The 20,995-nt window shown below is 43.3% G+C and overlaps 1 protein-coding gene across 6 annotated transcripts in view; it reads right to left on the bottom strand.

Annotated features, from left to right (window-relative positions):
• Window positions 1–1,137: 1,137 nt before the first annotated feature.
• The window catches only part of SHROOM1 (shroom family member 1), a 137,886-nt gene continuing 118,028 nt past the window's right edge, over window positions 1,138–20,995 (bottom strand). For all 6 annotated transcript variants that reach the window (XM_072400871.1, XM_072400874.1, XM_072400873.1 and 3 more), the window contains 4 exons: window positions 12,405–12,938; window positions 11,752–11,848; window positions 10,700–10,972; window positions 1,138–1,726 (listed from right to left, as the gene is read on the bottom strand). In XM_072400871.1, the coding sequence (XP_072256972.1) occupies window positions 1,472–1,726; window positions 10,700–10,972; window positions 11,752–11,848; window positions 12,405–12,938 (1,159 nt within the window). In that variant the 3' untranslated portion in view covers window positions 1,138–1,471. The remainder of the gene's footprint in view (window positions 1,727–10,699; window positions 10,973–11,751; window positions 11,849–12,404; window positions 12,939–20,995) is intronic.

Here is a 20,995-nt window from a genome sequence, read left to right on the forward strand (position 1 = left end):
GAGAGTTGGTGCTCAGGTAATGGGTGAGTCTTTTGTAGACAAGGCATTCAAGAAGTTTGGAGATATATGGGAGAAGGAAGATAGGGCGGTAGTTGGAGGGTAGGGAGGGGTCCAGTGACGGTTTCTTTAGGATAGGGAGAATTATGGCATGTTTAAAAGCCGAGGGGTATTTACTAGTGGAAAGGGAGAGTATACGGAAGGGTGAGGCTGTGGGGGGGACCAGGGTTGGGTGAGATGTCACCAGAGAGTATCAGTGAAGTAAAAAAGTGCAGGAGCACAGACAGAGAAATAAGGAGAGTGAAAGAGCAGAGAGACAATGAGTTATCAGACTGGGGAGTGCAGGGAGTAGTGCCAACAAAGAGAAAGCAGGATGAATAATACATTTTACAGATAATTGGGAACCATATGCGTACAATAAACAATGTGGCAAACAGAAGTCCAAGAAAAGCAGTCCAATAATATGGGTTCAAGTGAGGCTTGTAAACTTGTTCCAGGGGTGCAGGATGATGATTCAGTCAAAGAGATGGTTTGATGAAATACCAGTATAGAATGGTAGCAGCAGTAGCAGAGAATGTGTTAGAGTCCAGGTGGATAAATCAGTCCAAAGGCAGGAGATAGTTGCAGAGTATAAATATATGTCCAAATCTGTTCCAATTCCTGTGTTAATTCCCTGGATTAATTCCCATTGCACTTATAATTTGGGCACTTGAGATTTAGGCACGTGACCAGGGTCCCAACGTGACCTTGCCTATAGTTTAAATAGAAGTGCTTTGGGTTCTGATTATGGATGGACTGATCAGAGTAACAAGAAATTTGGGATATCAGTTGAACCTGGGTAGGGGAGGGGTTGGCAGGGCAATAAATATCATATATGTGCACTTAGCTGGAACAAAGGGATAGTGAACAGATAAATCTATGAGGAGATTAAAATTGGTGCAATAAATTCATCTACAATGGCAGACGTACCATATACAATATCAGATGAGGGTTAACAATAACCCATTAACACAACCCCTTTTCTTTTATTGGTATAGACACTGGGGAAAATCTGAATGGGGCAAAGATTTTTTTTTGAGTTCCCTCTCTTTTTTATTTTGTACCAATGCCCCCAAAGTCAAAAGAAAAAAAAAAAAAGGATGCATTTAGAATTATACATATTTAATGAAATAATTGTGTCAGCCAGAAAACCAAAAGACATGGACGCTATCACTTATAACAACAATAATCAAAACAAAACTTTGATAATTTATCCAAAAAAGGCACACTTTTTTAAGTTATGTAACTCTCAAACCTCTAATGGCAACAAGTTTATTTTGAGCCTGATTAACACTGTCACTAACACTTTCAGTAATAATCCTATTACAACTTGGCAGCAGCGTAATCAATGAAAAACATATTATCAGAGCCCGAAGGGCCTGCTGTCATGGCATAGAAAGCCAGCAAGAATGTGACCTTGCATTCTACTTGTTAATTAAGAAGGAATACTGTTGTGTATACTTTCCAACTGTTCCTCATAAAATTTAATTTTTTCTTCCAGGTCTTTCTGCTCAATCAAAAAGGAAGTCTTTAATCTTACATAGTGTTTGTGGTCCTCAAGCTGAGCCTTATTTAAATATTTGGCCAATATTCCTGTGACCACTTGTTCTCTGCGGTCCAGGTTGTGTTTTAAATCTTTGGCGTCTTCTCTCTGTCTAGATAGGAGACTGTGCCGTTCCCTTAGTGATTGCTAAAAAAGTAAAAAACACAATTAGATCAGACATGTACAGTGCAAAATATTGGACAGCCAACACTTTCCACTTTCTATGTAATAAATTGACATGCAAAAGAAAATCAAATCAGAATAAGACACATTACATGTGCGGGGCATAGGGCAGACTTTGAACACTTCTCAGAATCATCAAATATCTTTTTGTACATTTGTGTGGTATTGCTTATTGTTTGCAGTTTCAATTTTTTTAAATAGTTTACACTTAAAGCAGACCTTTTTAAAAATTTAAAAATTAACTTTCCTTGAGAAGGGGATATTAAATAAAAAAAAAGGCCCTCTCTTTGGGGTAATATAAAAAAAAGCCAATCTCACACATGCGCAGTGAAAGGCACTCTTTTTATCCCCCATCTACGTCACCACCTGAATCAGGTGATGTAGGAAGAAAGGGGAAGAAGGAGGCTACCTGAACAATGTGGGACCAAATCAAGGGAACCTCCAAAGGGAATGATGGATCAGCGAAGGTATAGGTGAGCGAGTTTTTTTTTTTTCAGTTTACTCTTGCTTTAACCCCCCAAGTAGTAATCCCATGTGTAACTTGGGGTGGATTTTACCTGCAAATAGTGGTAATCCTGAGTCACACTCAGGGTCGCTTTTAATTAAAAAAAAAAAAAAAAAAAACACCTTACCGTTTTATTGTCATCCCGTTCTCCTGCTGGTCTCGGCAGGTCCTGTGGAGACGTCCTTTGCACTTCGCAGCTGGAGATCGAGGAGAGAGACGATCTCTGGGGTTTCCCGGTGACGTTGGTGCGGACGGGAGGATCGGCGGGAAAATCAAATCATTTAGTATTGGATGCCGAATTTTTTGAAAAAAATTGTATCGATCTGAATTTATTCGCGGCGAATCACGTTAAAAACAGCTATTTCCGGGCTGAAGAGAGCCTTGATAGTGGTGTAGAAAACTGTGCCTTGCAGTAACACGCATAAGGAGTCTGCTCTGGTAGTGAAATAATACTGTGAGTCAGTATGACATGCAGATGACAGGCGTCGCCATTAGAATCACTGCACACTTCACTTATTTGGGCAGTCACGGGACCAAAACTGACCAAATAACTCAAGTATGAACTCAGCCTTACAGGTCCATGTTAGCGTCAAGAAGAAGCGCACTCCTTTTACACCCTCGTCAGCTGATTCCACATAGATGTCTACAGAACCTGTACAAATAGAGCCCCCCGACAGAGTGGGGAGGGTGTCAGCAGTAAGTTTGTGTTCAAGTCACTGATTATTTTGCCCTTCCTCTGATCTGACAGAACAATAACCCACAAAAAACGGATTCTGTTCAAAAGCAGGAGTGGATCCAAAACAGAGATGACACGTGAATGGAATATTTGCATGTCTTCTGTGTTTTGTACCCACTCTTGCTTTTGGCTACCAAATCATAAGCCAATTCTAACGACCATACAGGCCTTACAGCGACTACACAGACAAGATCCGTTGTGTGTCACTTTTTTCCTTCCTTCTGACAGATCAGAAGAAGGGTCAAATAAATAGTGATGTCATCCAGGCCAAAAAGGCAAAATAGTGGCCCAGTCATGGAGTGGGGAGGGTGGGAGAACAGCTTCAGAAGTCCACAGAGTGGCACAATGACATAGTGGTGAGGTTGAAGCAGCATGAGGAGACCACAGAGTGGCCCAATGACAGAGTCTGGAGGTGGCGGCAGCATCAGGAGGCCACAGAATGGCACAATGACAGTGTGGAGGTGGCAGCAGCATCAGGAGGCCACAGAGTGGCACAATGACAGAGCCTGGAGGTGGCGGCAGCAGCAGCATCAGGTGGAGGCCACAGAGTGGCACAATGACATAGTGTAGAGGCAGCATCAGGAGGCTACAGAGTGGCACATCGACAGTGTGGAGATGGCAGCAGCATCAGGAGGCCACAGAGTGGCACAATGACAGAGTCTGGAGGTGGCGACAGCATCAGGAGGCCACAGAGTGGCACAATGACATAGTGTGGAGGCAGCATCAGGCGGCTACAGAGTGGCACAATGACAGTGCGGAGATGGCAGCAGCATCAGGAGGCCACAGAGTGGCACAATGACAGAGTCTGGAGTTGGCGACAGAGTCTGGAGGTGGCGACAGCATGAGTAGGCCACAGAGTGGCACAATGACAGAGTGTGAAGTTGGCGACAGCATCAGGAGGCTACAGAGTGGCACAATAACATAGTCTGGAGGTGGCGACAGCATCAGCAGGCCACAAAGTGTCACAATGACAGAGCCTGGAGGTGGCGGCAGCAGCATCAGGAGGAGGCCACAGAGTGGCACAATGACAGGGTCTGGAGTTGGCGACAGCATCAGGAGGCTACGGAGTGGCACAATGACAGAGCGTGGAGGTGGCGGCAGCATCAGGAGGAGGCCACAGAGTGGCAAGGTGACATAGGGTGGAGATGGCAGCAGCAGCATGAGGAGACCACGAAGTGGCAAGGTGACAGTGTGGAGATAGCAGCAGCATCAGGACACCACAGAGTGGCAAGGTGACAAGTGGGGCGGTGGGTGGCAATACCAGTACCTGGTGACGAAGGTGGGTGAAAGAAGGAGCACTTGGCATCTGATGTGTGGCATCAGGCAGGTGGCAGCATCAGAGTAGTAGCTGAGGCAGGTAGCCAGAAGAAACTGGTCTCTTTTGTCAAGGTTTGGGTGAGGCGGCATGGATCAGATGCATCAGGCATTGGTGGGTGGAAATCCTGGCAGATCCACGCCTGATTCATCTTGACAATGTCAGTCTCTCCACATTTGTGGACAAGTGAGTTCTTCTTGGGGTAACTATGGCCCCCGCCACACTAAACACCCGTTCTGATGCCACACTACTGACCGGGTAGGACAGCTTTTCCAGGGCAAACTCGGCCAGTTGCGGCCACAAATCCAGTTTGGCTACCCAGTAGTACAGCGAATCTTCAATGACGGCTTTCAGGGTGCACTTCAAGTATGCCACCACCTGCTGGTTCAGGTTCTGCTCTATGTCTAGCTGCTGGTGAGTAGTTTCTTCACTATGCGGGTGAAGAAAGCTGCTCATCGGTGACTCTAGACTCTGCTGAGGCTGCTGCTGATTGAGCTGGTACTGCTCCTGCCACCACACCCCTCCCCAGCAGCCATGGCAGTGGAACCTGAGTGCAGAGGGCCCCTCCCGGTCAGACCTGCGAGAGGATGGACAATGGCACAGATAGGCACCGGCCAACTGACTTCATAGGATGTCCCTGTAGTAGTTCAGTTTGTCCTCCCTCTCAGTGGGTGTAAAAAAGGCCCCCATTTTGGACCGGTAGCGAGGGTCCAACAAGGTGGAGAGCCAGAAGTCATCCCTCTGCTGAATGGTGACAATTCGGCTGTCACTAAGCAAGCAAGTGAGCATGCAGCAGGCCATTTATGCAAGTGACTCGGAGGAACTCTCTGCCTCCATCTCCACTGCATACTGCCACGGTGTGTCTGGGTCCTCGTCTTCCTCATCTCCCTCTTGCTCCTGCTCCTCTCCTGTCACCTGAGTAGAAAAACCACCCATTTCCCTATACATTGCCTGTGTTCCAATGTCCTCCTCCTCCTCCAGGTCAGCCCCCACAGGGCTCATGTGGCTGTGAGATCTAGGCGCTACGTCTCCAGTCCCCTGACCAGCCAGATTTACCAGCATCTGTTCCAGGACATGAAGCAGTGGAATGACGTTGTTCATCCCATAGTCCTGGCGACTGACAAATAACGTGGCCTCCTCAAAGGGCCTTAGCAAACGGCAGGTGTCACACATAAGCTGCCACTGGCTGACATCAAAGTTACACATGGGAGTACTCCTATCCGCTTGGATCACCAAGAATTCATTGATGGCCTTTCTCTGTTTGTATAGTCGGTCCAACATATGGAGGGTTGAATTCCAACGGGTGGAAACGTCGCATATCAGCTTATGTTGGGGGATGCCGTTCTGCCGCTGCAGCTCAAGGAGGGTGTGCTTTGCGGTGTACGAGTGGCTCAATTGCATGCAAAGTTTACTGGCCTTTTTTTAGATGTCTTTCAGATGGGTGGAAGACTTCAGGAACCGCTTGACAACCAGATTAAACACATGTGCCATGCAGGGCGCATGACTCAGCCTTCCTTGACGCAGTGCCAACACCATGTTCTTCCTGTTGTCGGTCACCATGGTTCAGATTTTAAGTTGTCGCGGAGAAAGCCAGGGTTCGATTTCTTGATGAATCACATGGAGCAGTTCCTCCCGTGTGACTCCGTTCGCCCAGGCAAATCAGGTGCAGAACAGTGTGACACCGCCGTGCCCTGCACATGTGGTATGCTGGATGGGCACTGTGAATTGTCCCTGCAGTGGAGGCTGAGGACACGGTGGAGGATGAGGAGGCAGAGGCGGATGTTGTCGCAGGGCCAGCGGCGTGAGAACGTGGAGGCAGAAGCGGTGTCACCTGGCCAATTTAAGTTGCTGGTGTGGCTGTGCAGGAACCACATTCACCCAGTGGGCCGTAAAGGACATGTATTGTTCCTGATCGTAAGTACAGCTTCACACGTCGGCGCTGCCGTGCACTTTGGCAGACATCGACAGGCTCAAGGACTGGCCCACCTTCTGTTCTACATATTTGTGCAGGGCTGGTACTGCCTTTTTCGCGAAGAAATGACAGCTTGGGACTCTCCACCTCGGCTCGGCACAAGCTATCAGTTCTCTGAAAGGTGCAGAGTCCACCACTTGGAAAGGGAGGGACTGCAGCACCAGCAACTTGGACAGGAGCACATTCAGCTTCTGTGCCGTTGGATGAGTGCACGCATACTGTTGTCTCTTGGCAATCGCTTTGGTGATCGATTGCTGACGGAATGGCTGACGAGGAGTAGGAGGCGGAGCAGGAGCATCTGGACCAGCAGAAGATGGAAATGACATACAGCTCCCTTCAGCTGAGGTGGTGGAGCCTTGACTGCCTGAAACCCGATGTATCCACTTGGAGATGCATCAGTTGCTGTGGCAGGCTGGACCACCACATCAGAGCCACCGTTTTCCCAGGCTTTATGGTGACGCTGCATATGTTGACGCAGGGCCGTGGTGCCAACATTGGCATTCTGGCCACGCTTCACCTTCTAGCCACATATTCTCCATATAGCCATGTTAACCTCCTCCGGCGGCTTAACAAAAAACTGCCACACCGTCAAGTAGGTGATTTTCCCCCCAACACTCCGCACTGACTGCTACCGCCGCTGCCTCCGTGAACCCCTGCACCACTACTTCCCAGGCAGGTAGGCTGCTGCAAAGCAGGTGGTCTACCCCGGGCACGTTTGGCTCCCGACCTCCCACTGCTGCCACCCTGCTGACTCCCAGCCATGCTACCACCTTGCTGGCTCAGCTGCTGCCTCACGGGTAAGCTGCCACCCTCTTCTCCTGATGATGATAAAGCCTCTTCTTCACCTGGCTCCCAAGTGCGATCGGCTTCATCATCGAGTAGTGTCTGCACATCACTGATGTCCTCCTCAACGGTCTCTGGGTCAGGAGCCTGACTGCTCGCAACACCACCTCCCACGTCACTCTCCTCATCACTACTTGCCCACCTAGCGGAGGAAGCAGCGGATGTCTTCTCCAGATCTTGGCTGGGCAGTAGCTGCTGACTGTCCTCTACTAGCTCGTCCTCGCTGTATAGTGGAGCTGAGCCCACAGCATACAACACTTCTGTGGCTGAGGGAACAGCAAAGGACAGAGGCAGGTTGAGGACAGGTGAGGGCACAGGGCCTGCTCCCGGGCCATGCCAACTAAGGGTTGTGTCTAACGAACCCAACGACCGTTGGCTGGGGGTGTCTGATGTCAGTTGGGATAAGGTGGATGACCGAGTTAACCAATCAAGAACTGCTGGGTTGCTGGTCAAGGCACAACCGCTAGATTACACCGGGAGCTCAGGCCTCTCGCTGCGACTCCTGCTGACACGACCCCTTACTCTGCTGCAACCTCTGCCTGCGCCAGAAATATTTAGGCCTCTGCCACTCCTCTGTGCATGGCCTGGCACTTCTCTGTCTGACATACTTTTAGATGAACTAAATAAATTAAAAGCAAATAAAAAAAACCCTAAAAGCAACAAATATATTTTTCTTTTTGTACTGAAATAGGCCACTAAACGCTTTTACCACAAATAACTGCAACAGTGAACAGCATATATATTTTTCTTTTTGTACTAAAATAGGCCACTAAACGCTTTCACCACATATAACTGCAGAAGTGAAATGTGTAAATATTTTTCTTTTTTCACAGATGTAAGCCACTAAAAGCTTTTCAACATAGCACTTGCACCCCAATAACAAGAACAAACTGCTGGAATGACAGAGCTGTATAATGGCTATTTGGATCCCCAAATAATCTTTCCCTGCACTTGTAAATCGCTTTTCTAGCACTGGCCCCAGCGCCTTCTGACGTCTCTCCCTGCACTAAGATGCTGTGAAATGATTTCTCCCTATCCTTTCCCTGCACTTTAAATCGATTTTTTAGTTTTTTTTTCCTTACAATGAGGTTTTTGCTATCACTCTCCCTAGAGCCTGCAGACGTCTCTAAATGTCTTAATCCAAGATAGCTGAGGCTATTTTTAGGCCTGTGACTTAACAGGGTTGGCTGGCTGCTGATTGGCTGCATGCATGGCATTATGGGTCATCCCGCCTTCCCAGAGTTCCTTGCCCCATGTCCTCACACGTATAGCCACCATTTCAGAAAAAAATGTGATTCGTTACCACGAATCGCAAGGAAATTTGCATTCATTGGGAACCGAATTTTTCCTGAAATTCAAGCCGAATTCCACTTTGTCAGCTTCGATTCGCTCATCTCTAAATATAGCCTACAATGAAAAACATTTCCATGCCAAAAGTTTTACCGCTTTTTGCATAGAAATTTGAACGGAATTAGACCGCTAGGGAGGTTAATCAAATAATTACAACCACAAAAAGTTTCTGTGCTTAGTTCAAAAAATAGGACTTTTTTCACTTCAAATTAATCAATCATTTTTTACACCCCTTGAACAGGGTTGGTTATTCAGAGTGAGCACCTTTTTTACAGAAATCTTTTCACAGATTTAGTTCGATTATTTAATTAGTCAACTATTCATATTCTTAGTTGGCGCACTACTGAACTTATATTTGGACCAAAGCTAATTTTTACCACTTCAGGGGAACAGTGCTGTTTTGTTATACCACAGACTCTCCATATCTGGGATTTACACGGTCCAACTAAATGCATAAAAAGGCCTTCCCTGCCACTACAAGCACTGGATCAATTAAAAGGCAGCAGGATGAACAGACTACCGTTTCATAATCAAAAAAACAGTGGTCATCAAGGATTGGACCCTTAAGGGAGGCATACAAAAATAAGTTTCTAAGTGCTATTGAAATGGAACTACTGGTGTCCCTTCTGTAATAAAACATACTTTCTGTTTTCTAATAAAACATACTGTCTGTTCTCCATCTTTTTTATGCCACTCATAACTTGAGTAGAAGGTCAATATCCTCCAGTCCTAACTAAAGGTATGGAGATCATCCTTAGGGACTACGTATTAGTATTGAATATTTTGATGTTGTCACACCATGATGTTTAACAAGGTACCAGCTTGTCTCCCTGAATGTATCACCATGAGAAATAAACACTAATAAAATGAACATTTATAGTAAAACCTAAATAAAATGTTTGATTTTCTCCAAGTTATACATAACCCTAAGACAGTATAGTACCTTTCTGTGGGAAAAATAAAGATTAGGGGGAAAAAACAAAAAAACTATTCTAAAATGAAAAAATTGTTTAAATACAGTGGTTTGACATTACATTCTCCCTGTACATATTTAAAATGATTTAGCAGAATACTGCAACTCTGAAATACAACCTTTAGGAGATTAGGGTTGTATTATTCATAGTCATGCAATAAAAAATGATGAACCAACCCAACCTGGGATATGGTGGATTTTTTTAGCCATGCCTGCCATGTTTTGGCTGCAATTTTCCACAGGTCCATCAAATAAAGATAATTATTTGACAAGAAGGCATTTTAGTGTGTAGGGCTATGCAGTTGTACTGATGCAAACTTAGGGGTAAGTTTTCAATACATTGATTTCTTTATAGAAAGTGAGAGGCAGTGATTGTATATATGATTATATATATGATTATAATATATGTTAATAATGTTAATATGTTTAATAATGAATGATTATATATATGTTAAGGAGCAAGTTAGTAACCCAAGTTTGAAGTACCTTAGAGGGTGACAAAATGGGGAGATTGAAAATGGAGTGATAATGAGTATTAATAATATATCACATATAGCTGACATCCATTCAAGCCAAAAATTGTGGCAACATTGCAAAAAAAATAGCCAAATGTAAACATATTATTTCTATTGAATTTTGTGTTTGTTTTTCTACTGTGCAGTTGTTTAACTAATACACATTTATTTTATAAATGTGATGAATCAAAGTTAGTAATCTTGCCTTTGCAATATTAGGGTCTTTAAATCTCAGCAAATACGCTGCATGTTTGTATGTTCTCCCTGCATTTTCATGGGTTTCCTCCCACATGCCAAAAGAATATTAGTAGGCAACTGAATCCTTCCACAAAATTGGCCTTTAGACTGTGTTAGTGGCATAGGACTAAGGCAGGGACATTGGACTGTGAGCCTTTTTAATAGACACCAAGTTATATGACTGTAGACTTTGTACAGCGCTGAATAATATATCCGTGCTATATAAAAACAATAAAAAAATATAAATAAATATATATATATATATATATATATATATATATATATATATAATGCTATATACAAACCAATACTTAATAATTACTTTTTTTCATGTACATTACCAGTTTTACTACAATTACTAGTACAGATTACTAGTACAAATTAGCAATTAGATAAAAGATGTTTAATGAAGAATAAGGTTTCAGATAAACTATTAGAACTAGAAACAAACCTGATAAATCTACACACTTGTGCAGAAAATATTCACTTACCATCTCATCAGCATCTGTATTTTCATCAGTTCTACTCAAAGCGTTTTCAACCCGAGCTAGCCTTATGGTCAGACAGAACAGCAGGCTCACCACTTTCTCCAAATCCCCAATGAACATCAAATAGCGTTCATATTCATTGGGTTTACAGACTTCTTTTGCTATAGCCTCCAAATTGGTACCATGAGTTGTGTTGTCACTGATCTCTGACAGAAGGGATTCTCTTTGGGCAAAAAGTACCTCCAGTTGTGAATTTATGTTTGACATAAGTTCAATCTGAAAGAGAAATATAAAAAATTGTTAAAAAAGTGATTTCCTATCAAATCATTGCTTCCAGGTAAACTGGGAATTTTATTTCTAGTTGCCTATTTCTAAAACCCATTGTGTATTATACAAAACCCCTCCTAACATATATCCCAGGTTCTTTCCAAATACCTTTAAGAATGTGCCTGTAGCACCTTCTCCTGAGAAGATGTGGTTATGCAAACATAACTATAAAGAGAAAGTGAGACTACTGTGTTCAAAGAACAATGCCATAATTAAAGCACAGGCCCCACTATTTATGCACCAATGCAACAGTGACACCTACTGGGGAACAACAGAGGGCACCTGTGAGCAATGTATTTCCAGAAGTGGGAGGACACCTGAGTAAGGGGTGGATATACATACAAGTGTGGCTGAATGTGGCTAGGGGTCCTGAAGGTATATAAAAAGGGACAATTGCCTTAAATCTCTCCTATTGCTCCTCTCTCTTTTCTCTCTCCAGTCTTCTTGGAACCCAGCCAAGGTGCAGGATACAGAGGACGGACTCTTTTCGTAACATATCATTTTACTTTGTTTATGTGATCATTATTTAGCTTATTTGGAATAATTGTTGATTTGTTAATTCTTTTCTCTGTTAACAAATATCTTGTTATTTAGGATCTGTGTGATTATTAAGTTAATAGAGACTTAGTAAAGATACTGCTTTCAAGAAAGGGGATAACATAAGGGAAACAAGAAAAAAAATTTTCACTTTGTTTATATCTATTGAATACCGATTCAACATTACTAACCTTTTTGGAGGTGATTTCATTTAGACATTCCTTATATTTCCGCTGAAGCAACAGCGTAGTCTTTGAATGTGATTTAGACATACCTTCAACATTCACCCTAATAGTAAAAAAAAAACAAACAAACAAAAAACACATGACAATTTACACAAGACAATTTACCTATTGACAGTAAATAACAATAGCTGATTGAATAGTGTCTGTATACATGGAATTAAGGAAAAAAAATATTGGTATTGTATAATCGGAAGTCTGGCTTTCTAGTACAGTATCAAAGCAGAAATCCAAATACGTTCACCTTCTTATACTTTCACAGACACCAAAATCCATACTGAATACAGCTTCATTTTACATTTTTATATTTCAGCAGGGTTCCACCGACATTTCTTATTTCAAAGAATATTTAGTACTTTTCTTTTTCTTTTTTCTAAACCAATTTATGACTTGGTTATGACTTGGTTTAGGCCTTTGCTATTGTTCAAAGCCAATATTTTTTTTTTAATTATGTCTTTTAAGGTTTTAAAAGGTTACTTTTAAAACCTTTAAACACATAATTAAAAAAAAAATATTGGTCTTTTCAATGTTCAGGTCAAGTAACAGGATTAGTTTGTGTTAGATATGTTTAAGATCTGACAAATGTTCAATAAACTGCTTACTCGTCTTTCTTCAGTCCTTTATTTCTGCATTTTTCCAGTACTGTCATATCCACTTGAAAAAGGCTTTTCAGGAGACTGATTGCAGATGTCCTTACAGGAAGGGGTTTTATAATGTCCACCAGGGACTTGTCTTTAGATACAATCTCTTTAACCAGTTCTGCACATCTCTCCTCTGCAGAAAGCTTTGATGTGATTCCAGTCAAGTCCTCTCTAGCTACATCTTTATCCTGCAAACTGGCATCTATTTCTTGCTTGGTGAATATATTGAATTGGCTGTGTTCATTATATCCCTTAGAGCTAATGGTCCGGATACCGATCATCTGGCTGAATGGGCTAGGCTCTAGCTCTTCTTGATGCATGCTGCTCATTGAGTCAAGGTCAGAGCATTTTGTATGTTTAATTACAGCTTCAGTGTCTTGATCTTCAGCTGTAAAGACTGTCGACTCTCCGATTACTGAACTTCCACAAAGGTCATTCACATCAGCTCTCACTTCCATATCATACCCTAGAAGATCTTCGTCAGTTGTCTCCAAGCTTAAAAAGAAAACAACCACAAGTTACTCATTATTCAGGATTAAAAATACCACTTGATATCTTGATGTAGATATGTACTGTGCACCAACATTTTTAAAATGACAACCTGCCTGTTCCGACAGCCTGTGCTGTTCCACAGTTAGCAATGACATGAAATATTTCCTAAAGGCAAAGAGGTTACAACACTAACATGATCACAGCAAATGTATCATGCAGCCCTGATTTTTTTTGTTTAGGAGTGCCAAGGACAACTTATTACTCACAATACTTGTCTGGTTGGTGTCATGTGCCAGTATAGGACTGGTGGCAATAAATGTCCAAATGACAGATGTCTAAATATGGGAGAGATGGACAGAGCAAGATTTTCAATTACTTTTCTGTAGGTGGTATCATTGTGTAGTAATTCTGCTACACAACTTTAGGTTTAGGTGCACATGATATAAATACAGGGAAACTAACTAGGTAATACACAAAAAACTAGATTTAGGACAAAATTTATGAGCAATGTATGACTTGGTTTAGGCCTTTGCTATTGTTCAAAGCCTTGGAAGTCCAAAAAAACATACCATACAGACTTTCACAGACTACAAAAAATATAATATATATTTAACAATATTTATTTGAGAAATGGTTGTTTTAAAACATTTCCAAAAGATAGGAAGGTGAAAGGAAAAGGTGCCCACTTCCAATACGTCATGTTGTGCATATAGGAAGGGAAGTGAAAGGTATAATCTCCAATTATACAAAGATTACAAAATATGTACTTTCAAGGAAACATGCCATGGTGACCTAAAAATGCTAGATTGTATATTGATTCAATAGTTTCATTACTTCTGAGCCATGGATAAGAATCTGGTACCTAAGCTAGTCTTGAGAGGAAGTAATTGTGAACAGCATTTTTTACAAGGAGCTCAGCAATGATAAGCCCTGAATTTCTCTCATTGTAGTTTTTATTTAGGATTCATTCTCTATTATTTACCTCCATTTTTAGAGAGCCCAAACATATTGTAATAACTACAAACAATACCTTGCTACATGTGTGATCAGATGAACAGGTAAAGCACCATGTGAATATGGATTGTCCTCAAAAGCGTAGTGTACACTCTGTTCGTGCTGCAAACGGTTTAAAACCCTATTTTCTATTTGCTGACAAAGTGAAATATCAGCAGCTGTAGGGTAAAATTGTGAAGGAGTGATTCTGGAATTGTCTGAGGAAACAACATTTGTTCTCAGGGTCCTGGAATGTTTCTCTTGTGCTGAATTTTTAACTTCTGATCTGTGAGGATCCAGAAAATCCTCCTGACTTGTTTGTCTGGGCTGCTTTTCTGGTGTGTGCTCAGCACATGCCTTTAGCTTGTCTTGATGGAGCACAGCTGTGCCAATTGTAGATTCCGACCATGGTATGAGAGTGCCAACTTTATTGTGGTAAATTTCATCACTGCTTTGACTCAGCACAGAAAGCTTTGTTTTGTCTGTGATTCCCAATTCTTCCATGGACTTCCCCCAACTTCTGGCTATAAAAACTTTTTCTGTCTCACAATCAGCATTATCCCCCATGACACACAATCTGTTTTGGGTGAAATATATATCAATATTAAAAAATATGTATATTTTAACTATGGTGTATATACAAATTGTAAAATGAGAGGCTCTATAACAATGATCAAAAATGGTAGAAATTGACCAAATACCACCTCCCAAACATATATACATACACACACACACACACACACCTTAAGTCATGTGCAAAAATAGGTAAGAGAAATCTACATCTTGTTGCATATTTGAAAAGCAAAAAAAGCATAAGGGGAAGAATAAAAAAAAACATTTAGGCATTTAAACCACAGGAGAAAAAAAAAAAAAGGGTGGGGGGTAGGGAGAAGTTATTTGGGGAGACCAACTGGGTGAGGAAGAGTACTGAGGGGGACGCACTCCTAGAGATTACACGTTGCCAAATTCAATCCAGGGGTCCCATGTCTTATAAAACGTATTCAGGTTGTTCTTAAGGGTACACGTCAATTTATCATTAATCATTATTCAAATAATTTTATGTTTAGTAAAATCAAGAGGAATTTTGTAAGCTTTCCAGTAACAAGCAAACTTTCAAGTAACTAGCAGAATGTATTTAACCTCCTGAGTGATACATTTCTGTCTGGATTTATATGTCTAAAAGCGGTACATTGTTTTTCACGAAAATGTATTTAACAGTATAGTAATAGTATGAGTATAAAAAAAGTTGGAAACACAAAATCATGTCAAAATAATGATTAAAAAAAAAGTTTTTTCATTTTTTTAAAATCAAAAAAATAAATAGTATACTCATACTACTAAATTATACTGTAAAATAAATGTTCATGCAAGACAATGTACTGCTTTTACACATATAAATCCACTGTATTGCATTCAATACAGTTATTCTGTATTGAATGCAATACTAGTAGATTTTGAATTTCCAGCCCCACCGGCAACGTACACATGCACCAGCGTCACCGGGAACTCCCCGGTGACTCATCGGGTGCAGAAGATGCTGGAGAAAGAAGAAAGAAGACACGAAGGAAGAGAGAAGACGCGAAAGATGACGCGGGACGCTGGCGGATCAGGTAAGAGTCGATTTACTATTTTTCCCATAGGTTACTGCTTTTAGCATCTTTTCTCTACCCTGAGTCACACTCGGAGTTACCACCCAGGAGGTTAACCAGTCTGATGAACTGTCTTGGAACGGATTCCTCCAGCTGCGGAAACAGGGCACTTTCCACTCATTTTTGGAGATAAAATTGTGTGACTATATATGAGATTTTAAATTTGAATCCAGAATCTCTGAACTTGAGGGCAGCGCCACCAAACATGGTACAGAGTTCCCATCTGACGGCAGCTTCTATAGTATAAGGGGGAAATATTTGCATTTAGTTTATTAATTCTGACCAGAACCAAACACCACCGCATCAACACTTTATAGTTACTATAAGTGAAGTATTAAGGGATACCTTGACATAGAAATTGACAACTCTTGCCAAACCTGAGCACTCCAATCTACCCCTAGATTCACTTCCTATTGTTTTATGTAGAAAAGTTTTTTATCTAGGGGAGATAGTGTGCTATAGACCGCATATATCCTCCCTTTAGCTTCAGTGATCATGCTACAAGATTTTTCAAACGCAGTGCTCTGGTAAGGAGGAAACACCCCTTTAAGCTTATTTTGGATAAAGGATCTGGCAGGAGGGTGAATTTCTCTTGTAGGTGTTAACAACTAAGGATGGCTTTCCCATTTAACAAATCTCCAATGCAGAAAAACCCCTTGTTGCACCACCACCGAAATCGACCCTGATCACATCCAGGAAGAAATTCAGGGTTTTGCAAAAGAGGTGTAAGAGTAGCATGTTGGGAGTGAAGTTTGTAAATATTCTTTTGCCCATCCCAAACTGCTAAAGCATAAGAGAAAGGGGCAGAGAATTGCAGCTCTTATTGAAACATATCCACATAGGTACCCCTATCGGTATGGAAGGGCAAGCTAGGGCTTCCAGGTCAGTCCACTGCGGTCTAGGATGTGGTAGAGTGCTCTGTCCTAGAGCTGCTTTTTGAGCCCCTCTATGGTATAGTGCTGTATTGGGAACTCCCAAACCTCCCAACTTCTTTGGGGTGTACAACGTTGATGCATTGATACCGTGTTGCTTGTTGCCCCATACAAATTTGAGTAGCTTGTTCTGTATGTTTAGAAAAATAGTTTTAGGGATAGCTATATGGAGCGTCCTAAATAGATATAATAGTCTAAGTAAAATATTCATTTTGTTCGTTGCTATTCTTCTAAACCATGAAGGAGGGGAAGAATTCCATCTGTTTAAGTCTCTTGCTATTGTGTGGAACAAAAAGGGGTAGTTGGCTGAATAAAGCGTTTTCAGAGAGGTGGTAATTTGTATGCCAAGATAATTTATGGCTTTAGTATTCCACTTAAAACCAAAGTTCACTTTGTGTTACTACAGATTCCGTGAGTGGGATGTTGAGGGCCACTAATTTATTCCTATTAATTTTTAGTTCTGAAAATTCTGAAAGCAGATCTAACTTTTTAAACAGGTTAGGTAAGGAAATTAGCAGAGATGAAACATACATTAAGGCGTCATCCGCAAACAAACATTTATGTTCTGTAGGTCCACATTTGATGCCCTTAATATCTGGGTTAGGTCTTTTACTTATTGCTAGAGCTTCAATTGCTAAGGCGAACAGTAGGGGAGATAAAGGGCAACCCTGCCTTGTACCTCTGCTAATTTTGATTAAAGGAGAGTAATACCCCTTTATTGCTATTCTTGCTGAAGGTGTTGAGTATAAGGAAGTAATCACTCCACGGCCAAATCCCATTTTTTCTAGTAGTGCATTTAAATATTCCCAGGACACACCATCAATTGCTTTGTGCAGATCCAGCGAAAGGATCGCTTCTCCTTCTGGGACCCCATGCCATTTCCCTTGTATGGCTGATATCAAGTCAATTGTCCTTCTGGTTTGATCAGCAGCCTGATGGTGGTGTAAAAAGCTTACCTGATCCGGGTGGATATACTGATCCATAAAGGCCCCTAGTCGTAGAGAGAACATTTTTGTCAATATTTTTAGGTCACAATTATTCAGGGAGATAGGCCTGTAATTTGTAATCTCTGTGTGGTCTTTATCTGGTTTAGGGTGTACACTTATTAGTGCTTTATTATCTTCCTCAGGAACCCTATTACCCTTACAATGGTAATTAAAATAAAATGGTAAATGGAGGGCCAGAATTTCTCCAAATGTTTTATAATAAGCGGTGGGCAAACCATCTGGCCCAGGTGCGCTGGAAAAATCATGAAATGCCTCTAAAATCCTGCCTCTATAATCTTGGGAAGTTTAGCAGTGGGTCCTCTAGGATTAAGTTTATTGGCTAGTAAAGTGCCTGGTTTATCTCCCCAGGTACCCAAGGAAATTAATTGGCCTATGATGTGCGCTTTATGGGTGTAGTAGTAGATAGTAGTAGAAAAGTTCTGTGGATCATTAAACTGGAAAATTTCCTTTAGATGGTCCCTGATTGTTATACAATGCCTAGGGTCAGCTAGTAGAGATTCATTTAGTCTCCATTGGGAACGTGTTTTTTTTTTTAGAGCCTATATCCTTTAACCGAAACAGTGCAGCGGAACAAAATGCAAATCTCAAGCTTTGTGTAAGGAACTTACCTTTCCAGCAAGCCCGTGGCGTCCCTGGGGATCACAGCCGGTGGGGGAGACGCCGCTGCAGCAGGCAGCGTGGCCGAGGCTGCTGCCCTGTTCGCAGCGCGTCTCTCCCGGCTGGCGGAGGGATCCGTTCTGGCCTACTGTTCAGCCAGGCGGCATCCCCAGCATCCCTTTGGACGTGAACAGTGAAGTTCTTGTTCTCAGCACTCTTGCAGACGTGCAAAGTAGGGCACGTCCGAGGGGTGCTGTGGGAAGAGGTGCGCGCGCTACCACACGTGCCTCTTGTACCCCCCAGGTGCGAGGCACTTGGCTGCCTCTCCGCGGGGGGGGGGGGGGAGGGGTTACATAGTTTGAATTACCTGCGGCCAATTGGCCGCAAGGGAGTCAGTTATCCTCCAATCAAATGGCGCCAGGTGGCGCAAGGTCATTGGGCACTCTGGCCATTTAAGCAGAACCTGTCCTGAACACCATTGCCCGCTATAAGCCTCTGTGTGCTTGGGTGTGTTCTCTGTGTTGGTTCATATTAACCTGTTGTGTCATTACCAATAGCAACCCGGTCTGATAACTGAATCTGCCTGAACTCCCCCTGCCCTGACCTTGGATTTTTTGTGACTACTCTTGCCTGCCCTGACCTCGGATTGTTCCCGACCTGTCTTTGTCTTATCCTTCTGTACACCACGCTTATCAGACTAATCATCTGTGAATAACCCTTACCTTGTTTTATGAAGACAATAAAGCGAGATAAAAGGATTCTTGGAGCTGGCTGTGGTTTGTGTGCCCAGGCGCATTAGAGTATAGCAGGCCACTCACACACCACCCAGCCCTAATGGAGGAAATCCAGCGGGGCCTACAGGAGCTTACATTAGGGGCTCCCACTGGTCACCCCACGAAGGTTTGTGATCCCCTCCTGGAAACGGCAGGTGAATTACGGTCGTTCCCAGGGCAAGACCCGGGTACCCGAGAAATTTTCAGGGAACAGACAAGACTTCCCCAACTTCCGGGACTCCTGTCTTCTGTACGGGCTTCGGGGACAACACGCCAAACGTATTGGAGTGGTCATCTCCCTCCTAAAAGGTGAGCCCCAGAGATGGGCATTCAACTTACCTCCAGATGATTCAGTTCTGTCACTGACTTCTTTGCTGTTATGGGGGTGATCTATGATGACCCGGACCTGACCCAAACAGCGGAGATAAACTTGGAGTACCTAGCCCAGGGAAGACGTCATGTGGAAGAAAATGCGGCAGAGTTTCCCGCTGGGCCACCAATACCCATGGGGAGACGCAGCTCTTCTCCATCGCTTCTGTCAAGGCCTCAGCGATCAAGTCAAAGACCTGCTGTTGAGTCTCCCTTCTCGGTCCACCCTGGATCTTGTGATACAGCAGTCCATCTGCATCGACCGAGGATCCGGGAACGTCATCTAGAAAAAGTCATCCGTGGAACCAAGAGTCGTTCGCCTCCTCAGTTGAAACCTATACCCCTGATGAAAACTTCTAGCGCCACACCACCTGCAAAGTTTCCATCTTCTATGCATGATCCAGGGGAACCCATGGAGATTGGTTCATCCAAACTAGCCCCCGACGAGGGCAATCGGCGTCTGCAAGGTGCATTCTGCCTTTACTGTGGTGATCCCGGTCACAGGGCAAGGACCTGCCCTCGCAGAGGATCTGAAAGGCTCCAGTGTATCGGGGGTGCAGAAGAGAGCTTCTCAGACCCGTTGGCCCGGTCTCCACGGCATATCTTGGTTCTGGCTAAGTCCCGCCAAGTCATGGCCTTTCTTGACTCCGGGGCAGATGGTTACCTACTGGACCAAGATGTTGCCTCTGAACTGGGAATACCTGTCGCTCCTCTTGGGCCTAAATTGTCCTTAGCCCCGTTCAACAGGATCTTACACCCTCTATTACCCCAGAAGTGCACTTAACTGTGAGGGCCTCCCATAAGGAAGGGATCCGGCTGATTGTAATCAGGATGGTAAAAACCCCCGATTTTAGCCTCTCTTAGTTGAAATCCCATAACCCTATAATTAATTGGGGGTCGGGTCAGATCATTCAGTGGGGGACCAAATGTCAGGCTAAATGCCTTACTCTAGTCAGTAGGGCCTTCGAGGTGTTACAAAAACTGCCTGAAACTGGGAGAAATTGCACCCCTGAGCCTTCTTCTCCCGTATGTTCTCAGCAGCTGAGAGTAATTATGGCGTGGGCAATGGGGAGCTTCTGGCAGTAAAATGGGCTTTTAAAGGAATGAAGGCATTGGCTGGAAGGGGCAGAACATCCTTTACCAGTCTATACTGACCATAGAAACCTGGAGTACATTGAAGGGGCTAAACGTCCAGGCAAGCCCGTTGGGCCCTGTTTTTTACGAGGTATAATTTCCAAATTACCTACAAGCCTGGTTCAAAAAAACGTGAAGGCTGTTGCCTTGTTCCATTGTTTCCCAGAGGCAGCTTCCCTTCTGGATCCATGCCCTAGTCCTATTTTGTCCCCCCAATGTGTGGTGTCAGTCATACAGACCCCACTGTTATTAGAGAATCTGGTTATCCAACAGCTACATGATTCTAAGACTCCTGGCCACCCAGGAATTAAGAAATCCCTAGAATTAGTAAAAAGACACGTTTGGTGGCCTCACATGTCAGTGGATGTCGAATCCTATGTTTGTGCATGTCCAGTTTGTGCTCGGAGTAAGTCCTGCCATGCCGCTCCCTCCGGCACTCTGCTTTCTCTGCCCATTCCTGCTGCTCCATGGTCCCACATATCCATAGACTTCATCACGGACCTTCCGGGGTCCTTAGGGTTTACGGTGATCTGGGTGGTGGTAGATTGCTTCAGTAAGCAAGCCCATTTCATACTGCTACCCAAGTTGCCCTCAGCCAAGGAATTG

The sequence above is a fragment of the Pyxicephalus adspersus genome, chromosome 2 (assembly GCF_032062135.1).
Source record: "Pyxicephalus adspersus chromosome 2, UCB_Pads_2.0, whole genome shotgun sequence".
Taxonomy (NCBI): domain Eukaryota; kingdom Metazoa; phylum Chordata; class Amphibia; order Anura; family Pyxicephalidae; genus Pyxicephalus; species Pyxicephalus adspersus.